At 35.5% G+C, this 23,595-nt stretch overlaps 2 protein-coding genes and 1 non-coding gene across 3 annotated transcripts; 1 reads left to right on the top strand and 2 right to left on the bottom strand.

Moving 5' to 3' along the window:
- Positions 1-3,620: 3,620 nt before the first annotated feature.
- On the bottom strand, positions 3,621-3,692 carry TRNAW-CCA (transfer RNA tryptophan (anticodon CCA)). Its single transcript has one exon. It is a non-coding gene; the product is annotated as a tRNA-Trp (tRNA).
- A 1,381-nt stretch (positions 3,693-5,073) lies between these two features.
- ATXR6 (TRITHORAX-RELATED PROTEIN 6) lies at positions 5,074-7,805 on the bottom strand. Its single transcript, XM_059578224.2, has 6 exons — positions 7,501-7,805; positions 6,930-7,010; positions 6,586-6,815; positions 6,059-6,159; positions 5,753-5,965; positions 5,074-5,394 (listed from the first exon to the last, which is right to left on the bottom strand). The coding sequence occupies exons 1-6, from the start codon at positions 7,754-7,756 to the stop codon at positions 5,235-5,237; spliced, it is 1,041 nt and encodes a 346-aa protein (XP_059434207.2). The 5' UTR covers positions 7,757-7,805; the 3' UTR covers positions 5,074-5,234.
- Positions 7,806-15,917: 8,112 nt separating this feature from the next.
- On the top strand, positions 15,918-21,542 carry LOC132167051 (3'-5' exonuclease domain-containing protein). The gene is made up of 8 exons (XM_059577945.2): positions 15,918-16,328; positions 17,007-17,129; positions 17,749-17,872; positions 19,036-19,478; positions 19,808-19,884; positions 20,014-20,149; positions 20,909-21,112; positions 21,220-21,542. The coding sequence occupies exons 1-8, from the start codon at positions 15,918-15,920 to the stop codon at positions 21,277-21,279; spliced, it is 1,578 nt and encodes a 525-aa protein (XP_059433928.2). The 3' UTR covers positions 21,280-21,542.
- The last annotated feature ends 2,053 nt before the right edge of the window (positions 21,543-23,595 follow it).

The raw sequence follows: 23,595 nt of genomic DNA, 5'->3' as shown, positions 1-23,595 counted from the left end.
ACCTACATCTCATCATCTGTTTAAGACTGTTTTAGTCATTCACTTTTACTATTTTATTTAAAAGTATTTTTTAAATCCACTTTCACTACCCACGAGGAGACGAACAACGAATTAGATTGATTTTTTTATTAGTTTATTTATATATTGTGGAGCTATAGCACTCCTAGCCATTTTTTATTATTATTTTTTTTTAAGAAAGTTGAAAAAAACAAGGTTACAATAATTAAAATATCGAAAACGGGGTGAGCTCCTTAATAACATATTCAAAACAAAAATTACAATGCAAATAATAAGACCAAACAGCAAGAAATTGGTCAAAAGTTGACCTAGGAGTTGATACTATATAAACTTATATATCATTGGAAAATGATATTTCTACACTAATTTTAAAATCTTCCATATAAACCTCTCTCGGTGGTGTAGAAGAAATCAAAATTGGCTTTAATTCTATACAACTAATATATGAATTGATCATTACATGTAGGTTTGCACTTTGCAAGCCATTATAATTAATTATACCAATTTCAACTCTTCTTAGTGCAATAATAAAATGGAATGTAATCTCATCAGATACGGAGTGCTGGAAGTTTGAAGTTTGTATGAAGCACTAAAGCTACTAAGAATATCAAACTTGATTCCCTCTCTACTTTCTCTTGATTTGCTTTGTTGTTTGCTTGAATTAGTTACTTCTTAATCCCTCTTTAGGGGTGTGCAAAAGTTCGACATTCCGTTGCCAGACCCACTTCCAACACACTTGAGTCGGATTCCAAAAAGTGGTGGATTGGGAGGTGGAAGAGATTCAAAATTTCCAACTAAGTTGAATCGGAAGGCATAAAAGGAGAAAAATTCTACTTTGTTGACCTGACCTAACCCGATTATAGATGTTAAACCAAATTAGTATCCAACAATTTTAAGAGTTTTGTCTAAATGATTAAGCCCTTAAGAATCTTGATGTGCTTTTTATGTGAAGCAAAAGCCTATGAAGATTTTATTTTATTTTTTAAATAACATTGCAAAGATGATCTCCAACACTACTACACAATTTATTTTGCAATGTCCTCATCTTCCAATTTATTTTGCAATCCCTCCACAATATGGATAAATTCCTCATTCACCGAGTAGCTCTTTTGTAATTTTCTCCCACAGATACTCTCCATGTATCTCTTGCCGTGGGACAAATCCACAAGATATGCTTCAATAGTATCCACGTCTTAACCCACATATAGGGCATAACGGATCCCCTACTATTTTCCTTTCAATCAGATTTGCTTTTGTGGGTAACACATTATTACACGCCCTCCACATAAGCACCTTAATTCACTGCATGCTAACATCCAATTGAATGTCCATAATTGTTCATAGAGTTGACATTTTAAATACAAAAAAGAAAAGCATGGAGTAGGAGATCCATCAACATCCACTTTTAATAGAGATTCAGAAAATTTGGAGCACCAATATATTGCAAGAACCCAAGATAGATCGACAGGCTTATCTTAATAGCTTTGAAGAACCTTGAAAAAAAAAAAAAAAAAAAACACACAAAGAAGTGAAGCCAAAACTGTGAAAGTGGGAATATCTTAGAGAGATGATGGTGATATTGATATTTGTGCTGATGGGCTTCACCATCCAAAGTACTACGGCTTAGATAAATCTATTTGAAAACTGTGTTTTGTAAATGGTTAAGGAGGTGAAGACAGTTTTCCACTGACAAGATCGTTGGTGTGGGTCTCTGATGGCTACATCTCTGCATAGTGTTTATTAGGATGGGCACCCACAGCCCACTTTGTCTTTAAGCATGGGCTATGCACTTTTTCCCTCCCTCTAATTATTGTTATTATTATTATTCTTTTTATTTTCCTCATCATTTTCTCTCATTTTGTTTATAGTTAAAAGCCTAAAAGGGAACAAAAATGGTTGGGAGGAATCAGACAGGTTTTTATTGCCATCAAATTTAGAGTTGAAGCTAAGGACAAGTTGGTTTGGCCTTTATTACCATCAAATTTAAGGGTGGGTTTAGTTTTACAATTTTTAAAAACGAGCAATTAAACGTCTGTTAAAATTTCAGTTTACCTTTTAAAAACGAATATTTTGCCTGTAATTTGAAATCATAATTTTTTTTTTTTTTTTTTTTAACATTTTTAAGCCACCACTTTTAAAAAGAATTATCAAACGAGATCCTTTTTACGATTTTGTTTAAAAATACACTTTTGACCTATGAAATTGCATGGCCAAACAAATTCTAACAATTATATTGAAAATTCAAAGTAATCAAAACATCTTTTGTACTACAGAATGTTATCCTCTTTATTTCAAATTCCATATTATTGGATACACAGTGTTTGTGCATGAACGTATGCCACAACAAAACCTTTTCTATTTTTTTATTTTTATTTTTCCCCTTATAATTTTTGGTCTGGTTATGGTCTGGTTATGCTACAATGCTGAAAGGTCAATCATGTGATTGGCGGAATGTTGTTTGATATGACCAGGAAAAGATGTTAATTATTAAAACCTAATATTCTAACACATTTCCTCAACAAGAAAAGACAACACAAATAATGTTTAATTGAAATCTGTGAAAAATTACTTCCTACTGGAGCAGAGACTAGAGAGCCTTCTCTCTCACCGACGGCTACAATGCTGTTGCCTCCTCCTCCTAGGGTTGGGAGTGTGTCCAAACAACATAAAGTCTTACGATGTCTCTCCTCGGGATCTGAGACCTGCTGGAAAATCTCTGGCATGGATCAAACACAACCTAATGGACAGGCCATAAAACACCCATGGAAGAGAAGTACACAAAACATATATACGACTTGATGGTTCTGCAAGGAGGACCACACCAACGTACTGTGGGGGTGGGGGTGTGGGTGTGGGTTGGAGTGGGGGGGAGTCGTTTGATCAAGATCTAATGGCAGTCACACACTTTGTTGCATCAAGTGGGGGGACCCGCTTCTGGTGGAGGGTTGGACCAGCCTAAAAGCTGTTATTTCTTTCTGAAAACAATAGGGTGGTCCTGATATGATGATGGATTACCTCTTTTTTGATGATCACTAGTAATCATATGGAGGGGAGGGGAGGGGAGGGGAGGGAGTACTGTGCACAGCTCTGGATCACTGGGACTGACAGTCCTATTTTTGCTTCTTTCGTACACCTTACTATTACTCGTGACTCAATAAATTCTTCAGTGTCCTCGACTAATTTTGGTATTGTCCTAAGACTAATTGCCTCATTTCTCATTGAAATTACGCATTTTCAGTTATTTTTTTATGTCACACTCTTTTTTTTTTAAAAAAAAAAAAGAAGAAAAAATCACTTCATTTCATGTCAATTTTTACCTTATAAATGGGATGGGGATCCATTGAAATGATAAGGTGCTCGAAATTTTCCCTTGAGGTTGCAATGGGATTGCCCTTTAGTTTAAGGGCACAAAAGAAGAAACCAAAAACTTGAAATGGGCTTCAATGGGCTTTCCCTTTTGTTTTAAGGGCACTAAAGAAAGAAACCAAAAAGGCAAAAACACTAAAGTAAGAAACCAAAAACTTGAAATGGGCTTCAATGGGCTTGCCCTTTTGCTTTAAGGGCACTATACAAGGAAAAAAAATCCACTTAATAGTAAATTATGAACCCGACGTGAATCGAACACGCAACCTTCTGATCTGGAGTCAGACGCGCTACCATTGCGCCACGGATCCGTTGGTGATACTGTGACAATATAGTTAATACTACCTTTTATCTTAAGTCCCCTGTCCCTTGCAGGCTTGCCGCCTTAATGGGCCAGCATATTGGATTGAAATTAATTAAGATTCTCTCCGTATAGTATTTAGGAAAATACTAGGTATTCTTCTAGTATCCTTCTAATTATACTGTGGCTTTTAAAATTATCGTTAAATTTGAGATTATTATTATTGATTTTTAATCTATTGGTGATTTTAAAAGGTACATCACAGTTGGAAGGACACCACGAGAATACTAGAAGAACACATAACATTTTCCTAATATCTAGTTAGTTATATTAAATGGTATTTTTGTCTCTTCAAAAAGTTAAAAGACAAAAATACCGCTCCAATATAACTAATCAGATATTATCCTATTCAAATGAAATTGAGAAAATCCTATTTCGATTGAACTGAACCTTAATAGGTGATCCCAGGTTGTGACTCCATATATATGATCCTTATAATTTCTAACATTACTCACAAAATGGGCAGCTCAACCTCACTACTCTCTCTCTTTTTTTCTTTCTATTGAACAAGCCAAAATATTGCTTACACATAATTCACAATATTTGTTATTTATCATCTCATTCAAAGAATGGTAGAGTGAGGAGTTCTTAGATTAATTTCATCCGCGGGTTTTCTTTCTAGTTATTCTCTATATTCCTCTTATAAACGAGTAAATTACTAAAACATTAATTAAGAAATTACATTCCTATCAACTTAAACTCTTAGAACAACTAATAATTTATCATAATATCAAAAAAAAAAAAAAAATCCTTACTTGACTCAATAATCTATTTCTCATTTTAATTAAATATTTCATTGGTTAAATCTTACTTGTTGAGGGAGTCAGCATTGCAACTCATAGTCTTCATTCTTTATGGACAAAGATCATCTTCATTTTATTGTTAATATTTTATTTTATTATATCTAGCGGTATAGATGATATCATATCATTTAAAATTTTTAAATGACGCGACAACATATTTACTACGTAGCATCATGTTCATCAATAGATATAATAAAATAAAATATTGATCATAAAATGACTTATCTCTATTTTAAGTGAATGGATAAATAAAATGAAAGAGGATTATATTATATTTAGCTGCCTCAACTCCCATTGTTGCAGGCACTCAACTTCAAGAATGAAATGATATAGGGCAAATTACTGGTTTAAACTGTTATGACTTGAACAAAGATTGCACATTTAAAAACACAAGCATGGCACACGAATTGTATATGGATGTTTTGGCCGCTTAGAGTTTGTACCGAGTGCGAATTTCACATATCAAAATCTCAAATTTGCATATGAATTTGTACTGATAACAAAAACAATAACAAATCTGCTTCGAAACAAGGTAGTAATCATTATTCTTGAAATTTTGCAGTTAAATAAAGTAAAGAATTATGGGTTAAAGAAAAGCAATCATGAGAAGTTGGCAATACAATGAGCCTGTTAGTGGCCAAATGCTTTCAATTAATCTAGTGTGGGGGATCTCGGACAAGGGAAAAAGGTTAAACAAAGTGCTCAGTTGGGTATTCATGTTCATATCCATTGTAATCATAGTACAACCTCTCTCCCTTTGGTATATCTCTGTTTGCAATCAGTAAAACCCGACACTCACCATTGACATCAAATCTCACACATTTGAGGTTCTGCTTCTTTTTCCCGTCCCTGCACCAAAGATCAGTTTCCATCATTAGATTGTACCCAAATGTAGCCTGTTTTTCTGTCAAAAATATCAAAAACTTGTAACAGAAACATGATACCCAAGTGGCTGGCTGTAGACAATATGCACATTTACACTACTACCATTGCCAACCATTTGCTAGAATGCCACATGAAATTTTGACTACGATATGCAGTAAATCATTGATTAAAACAAAAATCTACTAAGTGACAATCTTATGAACAGCAATGCATTCATCTGATCTCTCTATGTCAACATGAAGATTTGTGTAGAGGTTATTATTTGATAAATAATATCGAAGAAAGGGAGAAAACCAAGATTCGAGATGGAGGATGAGCTTACAGCGTGTGATTGTTAATGCCATTGATGAAGCGGGCAATGTTACTACGCCTGTCAGGACAAATGACAAGGCTTTTTGAAGGATCAGCAGCAGAAAGCAATGTCATCATGCTATCCCCGTCATCATTTTCACGCTTCTTTAAGTAATCAACGTCTCCAACATATTCTGTAATTATTGTTAAATCCTTTATAAACCTGTCTGCCTCAACCGTGAACCTGTTTTACCAAACAAAAGATTGCTACACGAATGAGTAACAATCAAGTTAAGGAAGGAAAAGTAGATATATACACTTAGTTACCTATACTTACCCTTCATGAGGATCAAAAACAACCATTAGAGGTGGCCATTCCCCTCTCTCCATCATGCTCTTGCACAAATTCAAGGTTTCAGTATCTTCTTTTGACAAGACCTGAAACGCAGTAATGAGGAAAGAGCATTAGATATCGGTCAATCAATTTCTAAACTTTATACCTCAACCAACAAAGTAATATTTGGTGCATATATCCCTCAAATAAGATCCGAGAACTATTAAGAACAGGGTATACATATATGTATGCTTTTGCATTAGCAAAATGCTGAAGTCAGCTCATATGCACCAATAAGCAATGAGATCCTCACATAAAAGGTCCCAATTGTTCGAGTAGAGTTGGCATATAACCATCAATATGGCATCAAAATGTTCTTCAAATGAACAATGCAGAAGCTTCCACACCACACTAGAGAATCCTTGATCAGAAATTAAATTTGTATTATAGCATCAACACGCCTTTCTATTTTGAATTTGTCTGAACCAAATTGAAAATATTCATCAAAGAGCACTGTCGCTCCAGTCTACCTGCATTCCTTCCTCCTCAAGGGCTGCACGATTAGCAGACCTTGGTGCCATGCCAGGCATGTATGTGAGCTCATTACTAAATTCTGTCCCGGTGGCTGTCAATGCCGTTGCAAGTGACGCCATTTGCTCCAATCTCCTTGTAGGATCCTCACTTGGGTTGAACGGTAACATCCTCCTTTTCTTCTTTGACATCACTAAGCTACTAGCCCGCTTCCGCTTCTTTCGATAGTCTAAAAAAATGGGAAAATTAACAAAATAATTCCACATTAGCTTCAAACTGTCAGAGACAAAACAAGTAAATTTTACCAAGAAGAATGGCCTACATAATTCAAAATTCCCTTTACCTTGACTTAAATTTTGGGTTGAGTCTGAAGATCTTTGAATGCGAAAGAAATCAACAATCTTGGTTTGAACAAGGGGGAAGGCTGCATATTACCATAGAACAAACCAATTGATATGGGAAATTTGAGACAAATCAATGTGCAAAATGGACAAAAACTAATTTAGGTTGCTGAACATGCAAAGTAATTAGAGAAATACGAAACTTAATCAATGGGAACAAACACGCGCCCAATAAATGCACTCGACAAAACCCACAAATCAAATTACCCAAATGCACACTAAACAAAGTGAATACAACAAAAACCCAAATTCAACGCAACGAACACAAGGCATTTGACAACACAAGGTAGCATTGAAATAAACCAATCATAATAAAAACAATAAAAAATGAATAATAATAAATCCAGAAATCATCAATTAGACCAGATCATATAACAACACAAACAAACATCAGATAATCCAAATACAATAACATAAGCATCTGATTATCCAAACCCATATCAGATAAGTCAACCAAACTACAAAATCATTAATAATAAAAAGAGAAATCAAATCAGATGCCCAAAAACGTACACTTTAATTTGATCCTGTGCATGGAGCAAGAGGGACAGAACCACGACCCCTTGGGCACCGAAACCAAGATGGGTCTAACGCAAAACAAATGGTACCCTCTGTCGCACTTGTCGCAGAGAAGAAGCTTGGCGGCGCAGTCGCCGGACCCGCATTCCTCGCAGCAAATGTCGCCGTATTCCGTGGCATCGTCGTCTTCGTCTCCAATGAGAGGTTTCGAGAGCGGCTTTGGAGCCCGAGTCCTCCGGCTCAATACCATTCTCACTTGTGTGGAAGCCCCTTCAGCCTTGCTAGAGACACTGAACCAGTGAGAGCGAGATAGATTTAGAATTTATGAATGAACGGAGTCACCTAAGCGGCTTCCGCGCGCTATTTTGGTTTCGCGGGAAGTGGGTAATTTTGGCGCCATTGTTTCGAGGGTTGGGCTGGGCCTGGATTAGGCCGCTCCAATTTTGTGCCTATATTTGTTCTAGTTCATCTTTTGTTGGGCCTACTACCAACCCAAAGGTATAAAAACGAATGTTAATGCACATAATCATGTTTTTTTAAAAAAATAAAAAATAAATAAATAGAAAAAAAAAATCATGTTTTTAAATTATAAAATAAATTTGGGATTACCTATTCTAATAACCATCTCTTTTATGCAAGAGGAATGCTACTCTTCACACCTATATGTAAAACAAGTGACTTTACATGTAAGTCATTAAAAAAAGTCACTTATAATAAAATGAGAAATGCTACCGCTACCAAATCTTTTACAAAGATATTAGGATTAAGATAATGTGGAGCTTATTTATTGGTAGCCTAGCATTTCTCTCTATTAATTGTTTTGATCATCTCTACATCATTTTGGTACTCATTTATTGGTAAAATATTTAATACCTCTAACATTTATCAAATAAAATACATCGTATTCGTATAAGTTGGCTGGCGTGAAATAAATGTAAATAGTAGCATTACTCTTTACCTATTATACTTATACTATTACATTAGAGAGCTCCTACTATTAGGATGCGATGTAAAATTGGTTTCCAGTCGGTCTTTTATTTTCTTATGGTTCATTTTCTGAAAGCAAACCATAGACCGTTGACGGATGAGTTATCAAGCATATAGAAGAATTGTTACTATACTAAAGGCAACGAAGGGATTGCGATTGATAAAGCATTAGTAGCGGAAATAAAAAATAAATTAAAAAAAAAAAAAAAAAAAAAGTCAGAGAATCAAGGACTTGGCAGCGAATAGAGACGTGAATCATTAGAATTTGCTGTATATCTAAAATTGTTTGAAACGGTGACTTTTCATAAATATTGTCTTATAATAGCTCGAGAGGCTATTATGTATGTCATAGATAATGTTTTTTAATTATATTTTTAGCATTGTACGGAGTATTTTGCCCCATTTGATTGTTATATCAATGAAGATATAATTTGTTAAAAAAAAAAAACTAGTCATCCATAATATCAAATAAATTATTTTCATATTTGGTAAATTTACCAAGCTCATGTAGGAAATAAGAAACATATTAAGATTAAAGATAAAATAAATGTGAATATATATCATTTCAGTGTTAGTAAAAAAAAAAAAAAACAATAGGTATGATGTATCAATTTAGTTTGTAGATTTATAATTGATAAAACGAGTGGGAAGAAATTTCACCAGCACATATGTAGGAAATTTTTGACCTTAATCACAAATTGTGAACGGCTTCTGATTTTTAATGACAACTTGACAAATTTTGTGTTACTGTTTAGAAAATCGAAGTTTTATACATAAAGCTAAGTTTAGGTTGTTTAAGGCTTTCAGAGTTTTATTTTATTTAAACCTTGAGAGTTGAGTCGCGTTTACTAATGCTTTCATAGTGTTTTGACTTTTTAATGTCGGGTGAAATTCGCACCTTACGAGTTTTTACTAAAAATGCAATATCTATAGTTTTAGACCTTGGATGAGAGCAACATTTGTGGAAAGCTAACTAAAAGATCTACAAAGTCATGTTACTAGGTTTGACTAATTTCGATGTTTACTAGGTCAAAACGGGCCGCAAAAGGAATATTGGAAAGCTTGACAACCATCGTAAAAGTCTAAACCGACTTTATTTCCATTTACTTTAGGGTTAGGAGTCTATGAGCTATAAATACATGCTTATAACCCCAAGAACGTAACTTTTGATTATTATTCAATTTTTATTAATAAGAAGCCTCAAAATTGAGTTTTCTTCAGTTTTTCCTTCAAACCCTAGATAAATTCTAGCGTTTTAAGAAGATTTTTAAGATCTTTGATAGACTCAAGATCTAAGTTATATTTATCCATTCTTCTTGATGTTCTACTTTGCATCACACGACGTCACGCCGAATCACTTCTGACAAAACTGCCTCTCTACAAACATTGTCTCGTTAAGTTAAATGGCACTTTATGTCAAAATGGAGAAATGCTAAACATCCCAAATTTTTGTTCCAAAAGTTTGGTTCCCAAATGATGTGTCACCATCCCATGAGTTGGTTCCCAAAATAATAAATCTCATAAAATAGTAACACATCATTTGGGAACCAACTTTTGGAAGAAAAAAAATTGAGATGTGTAGCACTTCTCATCAAAATGGCCTCTTACATTAGGTGTCTCAACAAATAGTGTAGCAACGTTACTCGTTTCAAGCTTTTAGTTAAAGGGCACGTTTTGTATTATTTCAACGTTCATTTTGATAACTAAAAGACAAATGTTAAAAACAAATAAAGATAATGCATCGTCATCTTCAACCTTCAGTAACCTAATTACAAAAACCCCTGAAACAGTGAATTCAATAAAATCATTCGCTCTAAATTTCGGTCCTCTTGTATCGATAAGCTGAGGGTGCTATGTATTCTTTTCTTTCATATCAGGGAAAAAAAAAAGCAAAAGAAGAAACCGAATAAAGGACTGTTAAAAGCGACACCCAACAAAAGCGGCAGATAGCTACTCTATGCAGCGTCCATTAGAGTACTGCACGGTTTGGGACATGGGCGAGTTGACAAGGAACTGGAGCATTTGGTTCTAGCTCACCTTTCCTAGGAAGTCTGAATCGCCGCCCTGGACCAAACCCAAAGAAGAGGCACAGTAGGAGGAGTATTAAGGCATAGACTAGAGGGCCTGTGCAAATTTTAATATACTCGCAAATGCACGAATCGTTTGCAATATAATGTTTTGCAAGTACGAGGTCGAACCCACAGGAAAATGTGTTTTTGAAAGAACAACTTATATATAAACTAAGTTTATCCTAGTTCCAAAAGAGATTTGAATTTTTGATTTTGAAAATTAAAAGATAAAATATAAACTAAATAAAATAAACTAAGAGATAAAATACTAAGGTTTGAGAATTCACACTCACCGAATCATAACAATATACTACAAGTTCATCAATATTTATCCGAAGTTCTCACAATTAAAATCTTAGATATGTCTTATTATACTTCAATAGTTAATCAAAACTATCTCATGTATCCATTCATTGCACAAATCACAAAAGGAATCCAATATCAATTAAATCATCAGATATATCCGTAAATCACAAAAAAATATCAAATTTTAACTGAAACACCTACCGTAGAACAAATTAGAAGGGATATCCAACTTTTAGGCAAATAAAATCAAGCAATCAATTGTATTGAATTATCTCAAATCATCAAGTGTATTATTGAATCACAAAAGATATCCAAGAATCATTCAATCAAATTAAAAAGAAGTAAAACAATTGAAATATAAAACTCAATAAAATCGGATAAATAAAGACTTACATAAAAACAATGTTGTTCTTCATCGGTGAGGCTTCATCCCCAACCTTAGTTGGGAATCTAGCTACACATAAAAATAAAACCTAAACCTAAACCTAAACTAAACTAAAGAGAAAAACAATGAAATTTTGTTCTCTGGGATTGTCTATTTTTCTTGAAGGCTTAGGTGTCTATTTATATACTTAGGAGAATCCTAAAAGCCCTAATAATCCTTGGAAATTCGGAGGTCTGTCTCCCAGTAAAATTATGAAGCAATTAGAGTACAAATCATAATAGGATTCGTCCAGATTTGCGTTCTTATATTGGGAGACGATTTTGGCATAAAAAATGTCCGAATTAGGAAAATTCTGTTTCACGACAAATTGTAGCATTTTTAGTTAGTTTTCCAACTTCACCTCAATCTGATACTTGAGCAGAAAGTTATGGTCAAAATACTGAGACGTGTACATAATCTGAATTTGAATCCAATCCGACTTTTACTCCAATTAGAGAAATTCCGATTTAATCATTTCTTTGATTTGGTTAAACTAAACCACATCATCTAGGTCTTCTCAAAGTGTGTTTTCTTCCAAACTTTGCATTTTTCTCTTCAAAAATGTAGTTTTCCTTCAACAACCTATAAAACACTAAAAACACAAAACTAAAACAAAACATTAAATAATGACACAGCTAAATGATTAACTAATGTAAATTAAGGGGCTCAAATATGCAATATTTGGCACTCATCAGTGAACTTGGAGGTATTTGGCATACTTGCAACCCCATTAAGCATGTTGGCCCTCTTCATTTTGGTGCGCTATGACATTAAGTTTTCTAGGATCTTCATCCTGTTGATTACCTTTTGGTGCTTGTGCACCTTGCTTTGCGTGATAAACGCCGGATGGTTTGAGTCGACAATAAGTTATTAGGTCAAAACAAGCTGCAAATGGAATATTGGAAGGTTGGACGGCCATCGTAGAAGTCTAAATAGACTGTATTTCCATTTACTATTAGGGTTAGAACTTTAGAACGTAACTTTTGATTATTATTCAGTTTTTATTAATAAGAAGCCTCAAGTTGAGATTTCTTCAGTTTTTCCTTCTAACCCTATATAGATTCTAGCGTTTTGAGAATATTTCTTAGATATTTGATAGACTCATGATCTAAGTTATATTTATCTCATCTTCTTGCTGTTCTACTTTGCATCCCACGATGTCACGCTGCATCACTTTCTGTCAAAAAGACTTCTATACAAACATTGTCGCTTTAAGTTAAACGGTGCCTTATGTCAAAATGGAGAAATGCTAAACTTCCAAAAGTTGGTTTCCAAATGATATGTCATCATCCCATGAGTTGGTAACACATTTTCCAAAATAATAAATTTCATGAGATGGTGATGCATCAGTTGGGAACCAACTTTTGGAAGGAAAAATATTGGGATGTGTAGCACTTCTCGTCAAAATGGCCTCTTAGGTTAGATGTCTTAACAAATAGTGTAGCGGTGTTACTCGCTTCAGGCTTTTAGTTAAAGGGCGCATTTTGTATTACTTAAACGTTCGTTTTGATAAATAAAGACAAATTTTAAAAATAAGGGTAATTGTATCATAAGTCCCTGAGTCAACCCTCCAAAATTTAAAATTCTCTAGGTTTTTTTCTTTCGAAAATTTACTCTATGGGTCAATGGAAATGCTAATAAAATTCTTGCTGCCAGATTTTTTTTAACTACCGTTAATGCCACGTCAATATAATATATTTTTTTATTAATTTAATTTAAAAATTAAATATAATAATAAAATTAAAAATAAAAATAAAAATTGGAGGGGTGGCCGGAAGTCACCCTTGGCCACCCTAAACCTTCTGGAATGGCCGGAACCCACCCCACTTGTGTGGAAGATTTTATTTGAGTTTGATTGGCTGACTTTGTCTTGGGAGCCAAAATCCGCAGAGATCAGGCTTTCCCTGGTGCTAAACATTATCTCAGCTAGTGCTGAAGCAATTCTCTTCTTTCCAGCTTTGTCAGGTCCAAGGAAAGTAAGCTAAATGTGTCATTTAAGATTTGAGCCACCACGCCTTCCATTACCAGATCTGCAGCAGGATACAGCTTCACTAATAGAACATATGGCTTCATCTTGCCAGCAAACCTTTTCTGCGAGAAATCTCCTAAGGGACTTAAAATCTTTTGGATCAGACTGCCCTCTCATATTAGCACCGGAGTAGGAAGATGAATGGCCAATACGGCGAGAAGTATTTTCACTCACTGCGTCGACCTCATTGGAAATGGAACCTGAAAAGTGTTGAAGACACACTTTGCGAACTGGTAATTTTGGACTATGTGGCTCCTGATTGGTAGATGCATATAGTGTTCCCAGCCCCAAATTTGTGGTAACAGAAGTTACAGATGAAGAAGATGTGTGGTCATGGGGCGGACTCACGTTGGGCATAAAGTTTGTAGAAAGCCAGGGGTGCTCCATCTCAATTTGCCGACTCCTTGGAACTTTTCCTAATAACTCAGATTGAATATTACCATTTTCGGCATCAAAATCCACTGGTAGTTGTATGTTCTGATTTAATGGGACATGTTTTTTCAAGTTGGTGGGTGTACGATGGCTTGGATCTGCACATTGGCTTCCATTTGGAAATGAAAGTGTAGATCCAAAACAGAAGCCCTTTGCAGATGGGACTTGGGACCAGGCCACCCCAGAAGGTTTGGGGTGGCTTCCGGCCACCCCTTTAATTTTTTTTTTTTTTTTAAATTTTATTATTATTTTTATATTTAATTTTTAAATTAAATTAATAAAAAATTATTGTGCTGACGTGGCATTAACTGAAGTTAAAAAAATTTGACGGCATGGATTTTATTGGCATTTTCATTGACCTAGGGAGTTAATTTTCAAAAAAAAAAAAACCTAGAGAGTTTTAAATTTTAGTGGGTTGACTCAGGGACTTATGATACAATTACCCTAAAAATAAATAAAGATAATGCATCGTCATCTTCAACCTTTGTCATCTTGAACCTTCAGTAACCTAATTACAAAAACCCCCGAAACAGTGAAAACAATAAAATCATTCACTCTAAATTTCAGTCCTCTTATATTGATAAGCTGAGGGTGCTATGTATTCTTTTATTTTCATATCATGAAAAAAAAAAATTAAAAAAATAAATAAAGAAAAGAAAAGAAAGAAGAAACTGAATAAATGACTTTCAAGAGTGACACCCAGTAAAAGCGGCGGAAAGCTACTCTTTCGAGTAGATGCAGCATCTATTGGAGTACTGCATGGTCTGGGACATGGGCGAGTTAACGAGGAACTAGAGCATCTGGTTCCGGCTCACCTTTCCTAGGAAGTTTGAATCGCCGCCCTGGCCCGAACCTGAAGAAGAGGCATAGTAGGAGGAATGTTGAGGCATAGACTAGAGAGCCTTGAGGTGAGCTAGGAGGTATTTAGCGTACTTGCAGCCCCCCTTAAGCATGTTGGCCCTCTTCATTTTGGTGCGCTATGACATTAAGTTTTTTAGGATCTTCATCCTATCGGTTACCTTTTGGCACTTGCGCACCTTGCTCTGCTGGATAATCGCCAGATGGTTTGAGGCAACCGTAAGTTACTAGGTCAAAACACGGTGCAAATGGAATATTGGAAGGTTGGACGGCCATCGTAGAAGTCTAAACCGACTTTATTTCCATTTACTATTAGGGTTAGAAGTCTATATCGTAATTTTGATTATTATTCAATTTTTATTAATAAGAACCCTCAAGTTGAGATTTTTTCAGTTTTTCCTTCAAACCCTAGATAGATACTAGCGTTTTGAGAAGATTTATTAGATATTTGATAGACTCATGATCTAAGTTATATTTATCCCATCTTCTTGTTGTTCTACTTTGCATCTCACGATGTCACGCTGCATCACTTTTTGTCAAAAATGCCTCTATACAAACATTGTCGCTTTAAGTTGAACGGTGTCTTATGTCAAAATGGAGAAATGCTAAACTTCCAAAAGTTGGTTTCCAAATGATGTGTCACCATCCCATGAGTGAGTGACACATTTTCTAAAATAATAAATCTCATGAGATGGTGACACATTATTTGGGAACCAACTTTTGGAAGAAAAAAAATTGGGATGTATAGCACTTCTCGTCAAAATGGCCTCTTAGGTTAGGTGTCTCAACAAATAGTGTAGCGGCGTTACTCGTTTCAGGCTTTTAGTTAAAGGGCGTGTTTCGTATTATTTAAATGTTCGTATTTTTTAATTCAAACAAATCTCATGCTCTTTCCATTAATTATAACCCAACACCAACTATTCACCACCGAACCCCCAATGCCCACCAACCTCCGAGCCCTCAACATTGGAGTATCCAAAACTAACCAAGACGGTGAATCAAGTGGTTTTATCAATAAGTATTTTGTCTATGAGGTATTTTGTCAATAAAAGATAAATTATTTTGTGTAAATGGTTATATTACTTTTTGATATTTTAAACTGAAATGTCTATTTTATATTAGAGAATGCAAAACATTTAATTTACACCAAGTGATTTAAATTATTCTTTGTTGTAGTATAATATATTTCCTACATAACAGTTTTTGCAATACATAAGAATCTAAGATGATACAATACATGAAATGACCAAAAAGCCCTATATTTTAATCAGTAAAACCAACCCGCGCCACCCTCATTTTTTTTTCCATGGATCCCAAAAACAAAAGACCCCTCAAAATCCGCTTGGTGTGCTCAACCGACTCGCCCGAGTTCGCTCACCTAACACAGTCGCTAACTCGTTCCTTACTCGTCGCACTCGATGCCGAGTGGAAACCCATCCGTGCCCACCAGTCCCACTTCCCCACCGTGACCCTCCTCCAACTCGCCTGCCAACTCGGTCCTCGACTCGGCGCCGACCCGGACGAGTCAGCCGAGTCTGAAGACTCGGTGACTTTCCTTGTCGACCTGATTTCAATCCCTCTATCTTCAATCTGGGAATTGCTCAGAGATGTTTTTGCTTCCCCTGATATATTGAAACTGGGTTTTAGATTTAAGCAGGATTTGATTTACTTGTCCTCTACTTTCTGTGCGCAAGGCTGTGATCCTGGGTTTGACAGAGTAATGGCTTAACTTTTTTCTCTGTTTGGTTTCCAAGAAAAGTGTAGTACAAATATAGCAAGAAATCGGATTTTAATTGGGTTTTTCCTTTCCTTTTCTGACCTCATTACATATTTGAAATAGATTTCTGTTACTTTCCTTTATTTTCTTTCCTGCACATCTTAATGGCAATCTCAACTTTTAGGTTTTTTGAGACGAGTTTGCTGTGTAATGTGTCTATAAAGAATTCAGCTTGATGTGTACTTAATTAAGTTGAACTTAGGTTATCACGGTTAAGCATTTGGTTTCTAAAGAGCTCAATGGAGATTATGTTTACTATAATTGAGAGTTATTGCCATAACATTTCTGATAGTAAAAACTGACATATTATTAGTTGCTGCGTTTTGTTGTAATGTCCTCTCGAATTTGTGAAGGTTGAGCTTGTTGTGCCTAATGTTTTCTTATCTGTATTATGAGGCAAAACCCTTGAACCTTGAATTATGTGGAGTGTGCAAACTTAACAAGAGAAGAAAAGAGAAAGGAGAAACCATTTTGACTCATTAGGGAAGTCAAAAAGGGGATAGTTTATCGTATATTTATTCGCAAGGCATGGAAAGATATTGTTCGTTTTTGTTTCCTTTGCCTCATCGAAAGTTTGTATGGGTTTATACTTATGTTTTATAGATCATTCGAAAATAGGTTGAGCCCTTTCTGGATATTACAAGTGTATACAATCATTTGCAACATGGAAGGAAGACATCGAAGCAAATTAAAAGTTTGGCAACCATATGCGAAGAAGTGTTGGGCTTTTCTCTTTCAAAGGTTTGGTTCTTGAATTCCTGTTTTTTGTTTGTTTGATGCTCAAGATAAGATCCTCTTGAAACCCTCACGCTCACATATTATGGGGCATCCCATGATGTAAATTTTAAATCTGAGTATACAGGCCTCATGCCTCAGATACTGTGTTAAATCAAAAAACTTTTGAATCTCACTAATCTCTGGAGAGATTTTTTCCACTATCTGCACACTGCATTAGACTGGTTGCACTTTGACTGAAAAGTTTTGGTGGAAGTTTACTGCCTTTGAGAATGATATTTGTATAACTTTTAAATTTTGATAGTTTGATGTAACTGGTTTTCCGTACTACACAAGGTACTAGAGGTCTAGGGTGTATTAACGTTAGCTTTCTCTGGTAACTGATGTCACAATATTCAACTATGTTCTAATTTTTATACTGCTGTGTATAAAAATAAATTCTATATGCAAATAATGTGCATCCGAATAGGGGTATTGTTTGGGCTTCTGTTATAAGCATTGCTCTGGCATCTGTCCAAGCTAAATGAGGAAATGGTTTGTTTCCCAAGGATATCAGCTCCCAGTTTGGCTTTGGATGGAAGTTTCAAGTGCTACAAGTTGTTAATTCAATTTATATCTCCTTTAGGAACTTCAATGTAGTGATTGGTCACATCGTCCTCTTACAGAAGAGCAGAAAACATATGCAGCAATGGATGCACACTGTTTGCTCGAAATATTCAACATCTTCCAGGCAAAGCTTGTCAAAGAAGGTATGTGGTACATTTAAATTTTGTGATTTGCAAAACCTGTTTTAGAATTGTATGCCAAATGATATTTGGGACAAAATTGACAAGTCTTTCACTGTGTTTTATATTTGCTCTTTTTGTACTTTTGAAGATATAATTTTCTGTAGGAATTACCATATAGATCATGGGTACTGGTAGGTTGTCTTGCTCATGATCTCTGACACATTCAAAGCACGAATTGTTCCACAAAATTGCATCACTGGAAAGTGTGTTTGCTGTCTCAGAAGTTTCATTGCATGTCCCAGTATAGACTTATTTCCAAATAAAGTTCCTTTTAGGAGCAAGGGACATGGATGTATCTGAGATAGCAGATTCATTCATGCACGACTTTATTTGGTCATGTAACTACGAATCTGAATTTTCATGAATATGTAACAACTAAATTGGTGTCATGGTGAGTGAGTATTGCATATTAGTTTCAAAATGGATGATTCACAACCAATTTATATTGGTGGATATATGTTGAAGGTGTTGAAGTTTATACAGTGATACCATGGTCTGGTTGCTTCAACGGACATCTCCACTTTAAAAACTGTGGAAGCAACCAAAACAGCTGGAATAATTAGTCTCCCAAGCTTCAATATGAAAACATAGTTTGGTTAACATCAGATACCAGGAAAAGTAGATTAACAATGACAGTCTCCTAGGCTGTTCTCCTGTTCAACTAGATCTCTAACTTAACATAAATGCCCATATTCATTGACAAGTATCTAAATGACAAATTACCCATAGAACTTTGTGCTTGACCATTTCATTGTATAGCAAGCACTGATAGTTAAATAAAGTTTTGTTTTATACCATTTATATGATATAATCTTCCAATATGGTGGGGATTTTCCATCTTGCAACCACCGTTTTCTTCTCACTCTATGCATTCCTAATTATCATGAGTACTACAAATTGATATTTCTCCTTACATCCTAGCTCATGAATTTGTCATGCATAAGCATGGTCAAATCAAATACAATTGTGAACCATAGAACACAAGAATTCTCTATTTCATGGAGCTTGCTTCACGTCAAATTTCAGGCACCTCTTAACATTCCTTTTTGTGCTCCCTCTTTAACTCAATGCAATTGAGGCAATATTCATTTTGTAATGAAAGTTTCTTGGGCTCTTGATTGCAGGGAGTTATTTTGACAATATCACCAAACCCGTTACCCCTAATGTAAATCTTGGGTTGAAAGAGGTTCTTGAAAAGCATGATATGAGTAGTAAAATTTTAAGGATCAAATCTTGTGAAGCTTTAAGTATAGTTCGGGCTACAGCTTCTGATTTTTTGCAAATAATAGCTACAGTAGAGGGAATGGTTTCAAAGTCATCATGCAGAAAGACCATGCCTATGGATGAATCTCTCTTGAAGGTTGTAAAAAAATATGGGGAAAAAATTTTGTTGAAAGAATCGGACAAAAAGCCAAAGGCCACAAAAAAGAAAGGGAAGAGACGATTATCGGCTGGTGTGATTTGCAGAGAAAAGCGATTAGAAGATTTTGATGATTGGCGAGGCCCCGCACCGTGGGATTTATCTCTGGGGGGCGATGGATGCCCAAAATTTCTATGTGATGTGATGGTAAGCACTTTATCTTATCTGTGTATGTGATACTTTTTTCAAAGCTAAAAGGTTTTAGGTTTTTACTTTCTACAACATGGTTGACTGCCGATTACCCAGAAAAAAAAAAAAAGCACTTAATAGTGGCTGGTTCTCATACTTGTAACTGACCGACTAAAAATGGAATCCTTTCTTAGCAACCTATCATCTTTCTCTTCTTTTTTTTCCTCTTCTCTATTGGGATCATTCTAATAATAGTGTAATATAAACCCTTAAATTTGCAAACTCCACGAAATCTGGGATTTAAGTGATTATGTTGTATGCATGAGCCTAATCAAAAGTATACTCAGGTTGAAGGCTTGGCAAAACATTTACGGTGTGTTGGGATAGATGCTGCAATTCCATATTCAAAAAAGCCTGAATCCAGGTATTCTTTACATAAGTGATTTCAATGAATAAATAAATATTAATTTTAAATTGTTGATTATAGTATTAAGTTTGTGTATTTCTTAAGCAAACTAATTTGTTTATTTTATTTTATTTTAATTGTGTTCAGAGAGTTAATAGGACAAGCAATCAAAGAGAAGAGAATGCTCTTGACACGAGATGCTAAGCTGCTAAGATACGAGTATCTGATAAAAAATCAAATATATAGGGTGAAGAGTCTTCTAAAAAATGAACAGCTACGTGAGGTATGTATGCATTTAGTGATTATTGAAAGGGGGTTGATTTGTTTGCCATTTGAGGTTTGTTTATTGGAGAAATGCCTTACAATTATAAATGATAAAAATATTAAGAAATCATATAATCATGCAAGTGCTACAGATGGCTAAGAAACAATTTTAGGACAACAAGCTAAATCAGATTCTTGTCACCTTTATCCTGGCAGTAGTTTATATATTGGTTTGCATTTAAATATTTGTTGTTGGTCTATTAATTAGTACCAATTTTTATTTATGTATTTATTATTATTGCATTTATATTAAAAATGTGATGCTTGAATCTTAGTGAAAATATCAAACTATAATAGACAACAAGAAAACTTTGAATAGAACTAGTAAGGATCAACGGAGGTAAATCTGATGAAGACGATCTTTGATTTAATATATCTTTGGTTGGGGCATTGTTTAGGAAGTGTGTACTCCAAATGTGTTGGAAAGGGAAGTGGAAAGAGGGGTAGTGTTTCCAAAACTATAGAGAATGAGTGATGATTCCATAGAGAAGAAAGATTGGGAATGGTATCTAAATATAATATCTGGTTTTAGAAGAAGGTAAGATGTTCTAGTGATGATGGCGGCGGCTTGGTATTGATAGGGGTAAGATTATGGATGGTAAATCGATTGGAAATAACGGAAAAATGTAGAAGAGAATGCACCGGTGGCAGACTTTTGATGCCTTCATGTTTAGTCAATTGAAGTGAGTAGGGGCTAGCTAATGAAGAACACTTGCAGGTGATCGAAACTTTCCAGTTAAAAATTAGTGAGGATCAGCTGATGTCAAGGTGCACCAAATGCAACGGGAAGTTCATCCAAAGGCCCCTATCCACTGAAGAGGCTGTTGAAGCTGCAAAAGGTTTCCAAAGAATTCCCAACTGCTTGTTTGACAAGAACATAGAGTTTTGGCAGTGCATGGACTGTCGCCAACTTTACTGGGAGGTACTGTTTATCTATTCCATTTTTCCTCACAACCGTTGATAAGTTTTGATCACATGGGTAGATGGTGTTGGTAGCCGACTTTGTTAACATGAGTTTAGTGTCTGCAGGGAACCCAATACCATAATGCAGTCCAGAAGTTCATTGATGTATGCAAGTTGAACGAGTAATCAGAAGTCATAATAATTTTGATGCCATTGGAGTAGATGTGATCCGGACTTCCGGAGCATCAGATCACATGAGTTGGGCTTTATTGGACTTTTTATTTAGTTGCATTTTAGTTCTTTTCTGACAGATTGTATTATTTTTATTTGGACTTTATGTTATTTTAGCGGGCCATATTACCCAAGTACCACTTGGGCAGAATTATTTAATGTAATTGGGGCTTATATTGAATTGAAAGATTGGCGCGTTAAGGCGCATTTGTCTATAACTTCCTCTACGACGTCGTTCGAGCTTAAACATACGAAATTGAATCTCAACCGTCAACTTTTTCTGCAGCAAGATATCCGGTAGTTTTCTCACTACTCAAGCCACGCATTCTTTCATCTTAACCATTAAATTCTTCCACTTCATCCAAACCGTCCATTCCCATAAACCCAAGCTTTTAAAAGCTTCCCTCCCACGCCGTCTCTCTTTGTTTACTCGACTTCTCTGATCTTCACAATTTTTTTTGCTTCGCTGTTTCTCTACCCACGCCGTATCCCGCTACTACGGTGGTCATTACAATAACCCGGATATCGCGAAGACCCAGGAAGAGCGGAGGCGCATGGAGCAGCAACTGGCGTCCTTCACCTCCGTCACTTTCGACACCGACCTATACGGCGGCAACGACCGTGAAGCCTTCCTCAACGATGACGACGAGAACCTTGACGCCATGGACAACGACATCGCCCGCAAGCTCGCCTCCTAGAGCTGTTCTTCAGAGTTTGCAGACACATTGTAATATGCATAGTTCCATAGAATGCAATGGAAGTCCCTGCACTGAGAATTGCCATTCGGGTGACTACAGAGCAGTCAGCTGAAGGACTAATAAAAGCAATTTTTTTCCCTGGTGGACCAGCATGTTGGACTTGGTGGAGAATTCACTGAACCAGGCTTTTATAGAAAACAGGAGGCTCGACGGCACAATGAGTCTGGGTGCCATGGGATAGGGCTTTTAGAGACTTCAACACTGATCCAGAGGTTTGGCCCCTACCTTGTGGAACTGTGAAAACATTCATGGGATGCCTTTAGTTTATTTTTCATCTAATCTCTCTCTCTCTCTCTCTCTTCTCTACAAGGTGGGTATTAGTAATAAAGCTATCTTTAAGTCATTATGGTATTAGCTAATAAAATGCTGTTAAAATATAGGAGGTTACTGCAATTCCACCATGCTAGATGTGCTTTGTTGTAGTTTGTTGGTATCACAAATGTTGATATCATGCATGATTGTTTCCCTTCCCTTTCTTATTGCCTTGGTTGTATTTCAAGTATCTTGCAGGTGATCGACGGTTATGCTGCATGTCATGTTATCCTTTTGGATCTTTGGTGGAATCCAACTACTCAAGACCAGGCTGTTGATCAAGCATTCGGGATTGGACAGACTTGTCCTGTTACCATATCACAAATCACTATCAAAAACACAGTGGAAGATAGGATTTTAGCTCTCCAGGTATCGTTGTTTGAATTATATTTGTTGTTCTTCCTACCTCCAAGTATTGGATTTGTAACATTTCTGTTGTTCGTTTGATTCTGGAGGATTCATTGAAAGTGTTTCAAGGTGTAGAAATGGGAATTTCTCTTATTTTGTCTTATTGCTTCTATCTGTGAATGTTTCTGTTTTCTTTAGTCCTTAATTTTACTCTCCATGAGTTAGTAGCAACCCAAATGTGGCAGAGAAACTTTTGTAATTATATAACATAAGTGAATGATTGCATAGTAGCTGTATATGTGAAGAATGTATGTTCTAGTGAATTGTGTTTCACATCATTGGTGTTTGTCTTGGTGTTACATACTTACATCTGTCATTTGTATATGTTAGTTCTCACAAAAAAGAATATGTTGTCCTTAGTTTTCATGCTTTAATGGTTTTTCAATATGGTATGGATGAAAGTTCCTTGGATCAAATCTCATTTACCCCAGTGTCTTACGTTTCTTCTGTTTTTGGGTGCAAAAAGCCTGCAATTGGTCTAATGTTGTTAGGTAGCCTTACATGTGAGGAAGTGTTAGTGTTTGTGAGCGTGGTATAAGTTGTTGTTGACCCACTTCGTAGTAGCTTGAGTTTTTTGAATTGATGGTTTAGCAACAGTTTCAGCCAGGTTTAAGAATCATACTAATATCTTGAAAAACATAATAATTATTCATCGTATGACTTTTTTTTTATAAGGAAAGTTCAAATTCAATTCATAAATTTTCGCGAGATTTCAATTTAGTATGTTGGTTTTATGAATTTTACAATTCACTCATTTGGCATTTCATGTTTTTTTTTTTTAAAAAAAAAATTA

The sequence above is a fragment of the Corylus avellana genome, chromosome 2 (genome assembly GCF_965113065.1).
Source record: "Corylus avellana chromosome 2, dhCorAvel1.hap1.2, whole genome shotgun sequence".
Taxonomy (NCBI): domain Eukaryota; kingdom Viridiplantae; phylum Streptophyta; class Magnoliopsida; order Fagales; family Betulaceae; genus Corylus; species Corylus avellana.
The sequence above is the reverse complement of the archived record's forward strand: the minus strand, read 5'-3'. Positions and strand labels throughout refer to the sequence as shown.

Excerpts from the sequence above, each read along its gene's own strand:
- ATXR6 (XM_059578224.2), bottom strand. The coding sequence starts at position 7,756 with ATGGTATTGAGCCGGAGGACTCGGGCTCCAAAGCCGCTCTCGAAACCT. Across the intron at positions 7,011-7,500 it reads GCACAGGATCAAATTAAAGT|CCTTCCCCCTTGTTCAAACC; the intron begins GTACGTTTTTGG and ends GGTAATATGCAG. Across the intron at positions 6,816-6,929 it reads AACCCAAAATTTAAGTCAAG|ACTATCGAAAGAAGCGGAAG; the intron begins GTAAAGGGAATT and ends CCATTTTTTTAG.
- LOC132167051 (XM_059577945.2), top strand. The coding sequence starts at position 15,918 with ATGGATCCCAAAAACAAAAGACCCCTCAAAATCCGCTTGGTGTGCTCA. Across the intron at positions 19,479-19,807 it reads AATTTCTATGTGATGTGATG|GTTGAAGGCTTGGCAAAACA; the intron begins GTAAGCACTTTA and ends AAGTATACTCAG. Across the intron at positions 19,885-20,013 it reads TCAAAAAAGCCTGAATCCAG|AGAGTTAATAGGACAAGCAA; the intron begins GTATTCTTTACA and ends AATTGTGTTCAG.